This window comes from Cajanus cajan, chromosome 9 (genome assembly GCF_000230855.2).
Source record: "Cajanus cajan strain Asha chromosome 9, NIPB_CcT2T_4, whole genome shotgun sequence".
NCBI classification, from domain to species: Eukaryota; Viridiplantae; Streptophyta; class Magnoliopsida; order Fabales; family Fabaceae; genus Cajanus; species Cajanus cajan.
The window spans coordinates 16,604,012-16,612,105 of NC_138525.1; the positions used below are offsets into that span (position 1 = coordinate 16,604,012).

The 8,094-nt window shown below is 30.0% G+C and overlaps 1 protein-coding gene across 1 annotated transcript; it reads left to right on the forward strand.

Annotated features, from left to right (window-relative positions):
• The first annotated feature begins 2,341 nt into the window (after positions 1 to 2,341).
• LOC145951976 (uncharacterized) lies at positions 2,342 to 3,268 on the forward strand. Its single transcript, XM_083064185.1, has 4 exons — positions 2,342 to 2,427; positions 2,562 to 2,614; positions 2,724 to 2,906; positions 3,069 to 3,268. Exons 1-4 carry the CDS (start codon positions 2,342 to 2,344, stop codon positions 3,266 to 3,268), a joined length of 522 nt encoding a protein of 173 aa, XP_082920311.1.
• The last annotated feature ends 4,826 nt before the right edge of the window (positions 3,269 to 8,094 follow it).

The following is an 8,094-nucleotide window of genomic DNA, read 5'->3' on the forward strand; positions in this document are numbered from 1 at the left end:
TATCGTGGTTTTTAAATTTAAAAAATGTTAAATACTAAAAACCTAAATCAGCTAATGATACTAGTGAAAAAAACACTTTTAAGATTGATTATTTTTTACTTTTAAAATTGGTTCCTTGATCAATCTTAGAGGAACTGATCTTAAAAGTTGAACTTTTTAGGATTGGTTGTTAGCCAATCTTAAAACTTGGACTTTTAAGATAGGTCATGTCAATAGTCGATCTTAAAAGTTGGACTTTTAAGACCAATCACTCCAATAGTCGATCTTAAAAATTAGACTTTTAAGATCGGTCTTGCTAATAGTCGATCTTAAAATTTAAACTTTTAAGATCGGTCATGCTAATAGATGATCTTAAAAACTAGACTTTTAAGATCGACTATTACCATGATCGATCTTAAAAGTTATGATTTATTTTTAAAATGATTAGCTTGTTTTGAGAAGGTTCCTAAACAAAATTTGCAAATTAATATCAGGCAGTTGATGATATATTTTCAATGTTCCGCAATACATACAAAATACAAGAGAACTTTTTTTTGAAACATATCCAATACATAAATGTATACATAATAAGTACATAATAAGTATTTTATAAAGTATAAGTCTTAACTAGTCAGTGTTTCAATGAAAGATGTAGCTCATTGCTCCCAAATGATGTTTATGTCTTCTGGTGACAATGGTGATCGATCTATAACTATCTGTTAAGAAAAATTTAGTACAGTTAGAAGTATTCATAAAACATGACAGAATGAAAATTTAAGATAAAAAATTTCAAAGTTGTAAAACTTACTTCAGTCCACACAAATACTATTTGTGAATTAACAATTGTATGCCATCGCATACTATTAAAATCAGTTAAAACGTGATCGATCTTAAAAGTTGTAACCTTATTTACAAAAATGTCACAACATCACTTTTAAGATTGGTTCTCTAATAACCGATCTTAAAACCCCGATCTTGAAACTAATTTTTGTTCTAGTGTGAGTTTGTTGGGATAATCAATCCATTTCTAAACGGGTCAAACTAAAGCAAACTATACAATTGTTGATCTAGCTTTTTCAAGTTCAACCCACTAAAAGTGGCAGGTAAATGAGTTGACTCAACAATAAGCCCAATTCATTTAATCATACCTACACCTAAGAGCATCTCCAATGGCAAATGCTTGGAGAATTTCTTAACCCAAGTGACAGATCCTTCAAGAAACTTACCATTGGAGGAGTCCTTGGTGGCATGAAAGTAGCTTAAAATTTTTTTTGGATTGCTTGTATAAGCAACAGTTGCTTAAATATAATAGTATTAATTTTTAATTGAAAAAAAAAAAAGGGAAAGGGAAGAGAAGAAAAGGGGAGAAGGCAAGAGGAGAAGAAGAAAAAGAAGAAGAATTCAATTGTTAGAGTTGATTAGTCATTAAATCAATACTGGGAAAGAATAAAAGAAGCATACAACAACGATGACGAGCACGACCGATTCACAACCAGAATTATCACTCGGTTAAAGTCTCAATTGAGCAAAATTCACCCTATAGTTCAAAAGTTCATTGGTTGCTACAAACAAGCAATAACTCAAAGAAAAAGCGGATGGAGAAAGAAGGACATTATGGCTTTTGCACATAGAATTTTCACGGAAGATCCAAAAGGTAAAAAATTTGAATTTGAGCATGCTTAGATGTTATTGATGGATGAACCAAAATGGCATTCAAAACTTATGGATAACTCTTCAAAAAGGAGCAAGGTATCTACGTCAAGTACATACTCATTGTTGTCTAACCCGAAGACACCCGTTGAAGTTGAAGAATGTGAGGTAACTTCGCAAGTGTGTTGATCAATAGGACAAAAAACAGTAAAGAGGAATATAAAAGGAAAAGGACATGCAACTACTTCGCTAATGTTGATCTAGCTGGAATACAAAGTCAATTGAAAGTTAGCAATGACAACCATTCAAAACTTCTTGACTTAAACGAGGCACAAGAAAGGTGTTTGCAAGACCAAAAAAGGCATTTGGAGTATAAAATCATAATGAAGGACACAACTGGCATGTCTGAATAGCAACTTCGGTGTCATGAAAAGTATTGTGTTTGTCTTAAGCAAAAACATGGATTTTAAAAATTGTATTAGTTATTTTATTTTACTTGTTTTGTTTGTGTAATGTAGTTGTTGGAAACTAGTCGTTAGAAACTAGCTGTTGTAAAAGTAGTCATTGTAAAAGTAGTTATTGGAAACTAACGGTTGAAAACTAGCTGTTATGAATCATGTTATATATTTGTGTAATGCTTTCTCATTCTCACATCTTCTCTTAAACTTACATAATATTGTTCACTCGTTTAAATACTTCAGTTATCCATAGAATGGACTTCGATGGCGACTTGGACACACTATTGGATCAAGTCTTAAATGAATCACTTGAAAAGAACACTGAGGAAGAAGGGATAAGGTTGATCCTTGAATCAATAGGAGCCAACAACACTCTTCATCGTTCACATAGAAGAATGGCGGTACATTGTAATCGGGAGGAAGGTCATGATCGATTGTTCAATGACTATTTCTTCAACAATCCGGTGTATACAGAGACTCAGTTCTGAAGAAGGTTTCATATACGAAGGCATGTGTTCTTGAGAATCGTAATAACCATAACCAATCACAATGAGTACTTTCGAATAACACTAGATGCAACATGTAGAAGAGGCCTATCACCATTGAAAAAGTGCACTAATGTTCTTCCTATTTTAGCTTATGGCTCACCTACTAATAGTGTCGATGAAAATATTCGCATTGGTGAAAGCACTATTGTGGAATGCTTGCAAGGATTTGTATCAGCTATTTGTGCAATATTCGGGGATGAGTACCTAAAGAAGCCTAATAATGAAGACATAGAACGAATTATACAAATGGGATCAGCACGTGGCTTTCTAGGTATGTTAGGCTCAATTGAATGTATGCACTAGGGATGGAATAATTGTCCTGTTGCGTGGAAAGGTCAATTTTGTCAAGGTGATCATGCAAATCCAATAATCATTCTTGAAGCAGTTGTATCACAAGATTTGTGGATTTGGCATGCTTTTTTTGGTACTATAGAGTCAAACAATGACATTATTATGTTAAATGCATCTAATGCGTTTAACAAAGTTATGTTGGGTTGTGCACCTATGGTAAATTTCAGCATTAGCGGAACCCAATATGATATGGGATACTATCTGACGAATGACATTTATCCAGAATTTGCCATATTTGTGAAGACCATTTCAATGCCACAAGGGGAGAAGCAAACAAAATGACAAGAGTCAACCAAAAAGGATGTAGAACGTGCATTTAGGGTGCTTCAATCACGATTCACAATTATTCATGGAGAATATAATTTATGCATGTATCATATTGCATAATATGATCGTCGAGGATGAACGACACACTTATCAAGATCGTATTGATTATGATGTTGTTGGAAATGAAATATCGATATTGGATGTATCTTCAGGTGCCCATCCCAGTTTCATAAATACATACTTTGAGAGGAGAGCAACGATTTAAAACAAAGACAAACACCAACAACTTCAAATGGATTTGATCGAATATATTTAGCAACGATTTGGAGTAGAAAATAACAAAAATTAATTTAATGTAGAATATTAAAATTTTCATTGTCATGTCTTTTTTTCTCAACGTTATTATTTTAAATTTTTATATTAGTATGTATTTCAATTGTTATGTTTTTATTTATATGTTATGTAAATGTCATTGTTTTTAAATTAAAAAATTATTACATATATTGAATATTAATTTTTTTTTAAATTAAAAAAATTGTTATTTGATATGCAATAATTAAAAATAAATTTTTAATTTAAAGGTATCATAATTTAATAAAATTCAACATTAAAAATTTATAAAATATTGAGTTCCTTGAATTACTTAAAAAAAACTTACCGTTGGGATAAAAATAGAGTAAAGTCGCTTAACGCCAATGTGGCATAGTGAAGACCATCATATACATGAATTTATGCATCAAACAACTCTTTAAAGTTGTTCTCATTAAAGATGTTCTAATGTTCATCTCTCATTATTATTATTATTATTTTAATTATATTATTAATCTAAAGTATTTACTAGATAATTAATATCACTAAGAGAACTTAGCTTTTAATTGATTTTTTCGACCACAATTTTTTCCGTAAAAGAAATGTCACTAATTTAGGTGCCCAAGTACTTGCAAATAACCGTCATTATGTATCATTCACCGTAGATCTTCAATAGAAACCAATTGCTAGAATACTTTTTGAATTGCATCCTTTCAAGTTTCAATCATATGTTACATGCATAGTTTACCCTGAACAAATATTATAAAGGGTTGATAAATATTCATTAGCAAGTTTTGTAGTCCTTATTATATCTTTAATTTTCCATTTTATTTAGTTTATCTTTGTGTAATTGCTAATTGAAATTCACTCGTGTTATAAATTTGTCCCTTTTTTCTTGTACAAGAGTTTGTTAGAAGTGATTATCATCCCCGTTAAGTCATTTTTTTTTACATTGAGCATCTCTCTTTATTGTTATTTTTAAGTTTTTATTCCATTTAAATATAATTTCTTAAATTTATTTCCAATTTACATCTACTTATAAATTTTAAATCTTGATTCACTATCAAAATGAAAATATCTTTCTTCTTTAAATAAAAACTAAATTTCATTCATAATTTGAATACTATTTTAAAATTTTAACAATCATATCAACGAAGATAATATATATTATTTTAATAATTTATTTTTACATTTTTTCTTAGTTTTGAAAGTCTAGCATCTTTAGTTTATTTAAATTTAAAAAAAAAACTTATTAATAATAAAACATTATTTATTTACATTAATAAATTTTAATCAAAATTATATTTTTAATTCCTCTATCTTTTTCCTTTACAATTTTATTTTTCTTGATTTTTATTGTAATGAATTTTAATTTAAAATAAAAACATTTAATCTCTTAATTTTAAAAAGTCAAAATGTTGTTTTATTGTAACTTTGACATTTCTTGAAGTTTGACTTTTATTATTAGCTTGTGGCCAATTACTATTCAAGAAATGTGAAATCTAGAAAAGAAATTTAAAAAATAAAATAAAGATGTGAATGAGATTTAAAAATAAAAAAATAAACATTTCTTGTTAAAATAAATAAAAATAAAAACATTATGCCACTTTAAATAGTGACATGTAATAAATCAATATTAAAATTAATAATAAAAGAATAAAGTGATGACAAGATTAAAATTTATATTTTTTAAAATAAGAATTAATTGCTTCCATTTAAAGATAATGGAACTAAAATTACATGTTGACGACAAAAATAAGAGGATGGAAGTAGAATTTATCTTAAATTTTATTAAACTTCAAAATATTTGATGGAAATCATTTTAGTTATGCTATAACGAATTAGGCTTCTTCACGTTCGTCCAAAATCATGGACATCACACATTTAACAGCCTAATTTTTACTGGGTCAAGAGCCCAATTAAGGTGGTTTAGTAGTCTGGAACAGGTCGTTCTAAAATTGGAACGGGCCGTTCCAAATTTACTAAACAGACCTACTTTTGGTAGCCCGAAACGGGCCATTTCGGATTTGAAACGGGCCGTTCCAAACTATTAAATTTGCCTATGATTCTTAGTTGGGAACGGGTCATTCCCAACTGGAACGAGCCATTCCGGATTTCAGAAATGGCCTTTGAACCTTATTGAGAACGGGTCGTTCTGGTTTCAGAACGGGCCGTTCCAAAATATGACCGTTGAGAGTTTTAATGCAAACCCCAAAATGGGCCGTTCTGGTTTGAGAACAGGTCGTGCTGGATATGAATTTTACACATGACATGAGATTTCAGAACGGGCCGTTCCGGATTTGAAACGTGTCGTTCCAGCGAAGCCTGTTGCCTATAAATTGAGCTTTCTGTCACTCCCAAAAGGCACACCTCTCATTTTCTGATTTCTTTTCTTCTGCTCTCTTCTTTCCCTCTACTTTCTGCTTCAAACCGAGGGGAATCCAACGGAGGAAATCAACCAGATCCTTAGTTTCAACTACTGTTTATCCAGGTACGAGGGAAAAGGGGATTATTTATATGTAGAGTTACATGAAGGAATTGGGTAGAGGAAGAGTCCCTTAGGATTATGAATAATTTTATAATTATTTCTTTTTGGAGAAATATTGGTCTTATGTGATTCTGTATATATTTAGGACTACAAATATATGATTTATATGTAAAAATGATACTCTGAGAGAGAGAACGAAATTATAGAAAAGTGCCTGCAAGTTAGGTTTTTGAAAAAAATTAGATTATTTCTGTTTGAGGAATTAATGATTCTATTAGACTGTATATGTATTGAGGAATAGAAATATGCTAATAATTTGTACAAATGATGATCTAGGAGAGAGAACGAAATTGAAAAAAAGTGCATGTGAGTTAGGTTTTGGAAAAATTGGAGGTTTTATTGTTTGGGTTAAGATTATATTAAATTGGCGATTTAATATGGTTTTATATTAAATTATAAAAATTATTATTACATGATTTGGTAAAATTGATGATCTAGATAAAGATGAGGATTCATGGTGAATTACTTGAAGGGTATGTGAACCACTATTTTGTGCGGATTGTGTATGTATTGTGGAATTGAGATGTGGATGTGGATGTGAATGTGATTGTGGTTCTTCACACTTGTGATCAGGGGTGGCACGACCTTAGACAAGAGAAACTACAAGCGTGACCCTGACATAGTATGGGATGGGTGATTCCTCATGCTTATGTCGGGGGTGGCACGACCTCGAGCAAGAGATGCTGTAGGCGTGACCTTGGCATAGTATAGGAGTGTGATTTCTCATGCTTATGTCGGGGGTGGCACGACCTTGGGCAAGAGATGTTACAGGCGTGACCTTGGCATAGGGTGGGATGTGTGAGGCAATTAATGTTTATGTCGGGGGTGGCACGACCTCGAGCAAGAGATGCTACAGGCGTGACCTTGACATAGGGTTAATTGTAAGATTTGTGTAGATTGTAATGAATTTGTTTGATTATGAATTGTAATGAGAAGATAATGAATGATTGATAGAATGATGATATATATATAGAAATGCTTGTAAATACATTTCAAGTTATGATGAAATAATGTTGTAGATTTCCTTGTGTACTTTATATATAAATGTTTTCTTTTCTTACTGTACAATTTGTGGATGTTTTAGGTGAGGAAGATCCGGCTTTGAGTGACATCTAGAATGTCAACCGTTGAGTTGTGGGTGTGCTCTGATATTGTGACATCGGGGCAGAGAATTCTAGGATAAATTTTTATATGTATTTAGAGTTATACCTTCTATTTTAAAAGCAATTTGTAAATTCTCATATTTTACCTTCTAAATTTTATTTTTAATTATTTTGGTTATTTTTGAAGGTTTTATGTAAACCTTTTTATCAATATTGAATATTTTATTCTTTAATTTATTTACAAAATTTATTTATATATGTGTTGGGGTAGTAAGAATGTCACAACACACATATTTTTGTATATTTCATGACATAATTCAAATTTTTAATAATGTATTCGTCCGGAGGAGGTTGGGGATTGGTCAGTTTGAACATACGACACAAAATAATGGATAACGGATCGATGTCGGTCAATATAAATACGATACAATAATGAAATATGTCTTTTATTTATATTTTTTATTAATGACAATTCTTATAAAATTAAATAAAATGATTATGTCGGTCAGTATAAAATAAAAACAGAACATATTACTATGATTAACTTAGTAATTAAGAGAAGGATATTGAGTAAAAGAGAAAAAAAAATCCAAAATTCAAGTAAAATAAGATATAAATCAAGTAGTATATGTATAATTAGTTAAGAGTAAAATAATTTTAAAAAAGTGAATATGATTATAAAATAAGTAAATAATTAATATTGATAAATAAATAATTATTTTCTTCATAAATATTTTTTCTATTTTAACTTTAAGAGATGTGTTAGTAAAAAAAATAAAATATAATAAAAGAATATAAATATTTAAAAAAATGAAAATAAAAAACATATATTTATATATATTATTAATAATAATTATGACCAAATTAAATCATATCATCAT

What these genes read in the sequence shown, in the direction of transcription:
- LOC145951976 (XM_083064185.1), top strand. Translation starts at nt 2,342, where the DNA reads ATGGACTTCGATGGCGACTTGGACACACTATTGGATCAAGTCTTAAAT. An exon ending in ACTGAGGAAGAAGGGATAAG is followed by an intron (nt 2,428 to 2,561) that starts GTTGATCCTTGA and finishes CGGTGTATACAG; the next exon opens with AGACTCAGTTCTGAAGAAGG. An exon ending in GGCATGTGTTCTTGAGAATC is followed by an intron (nt 2,615 to 2,723) that starts GTAATAACCATA and finishes TTCCTATTTTAG; the next exon opens with CTTATGGCTCACCTACTAAT.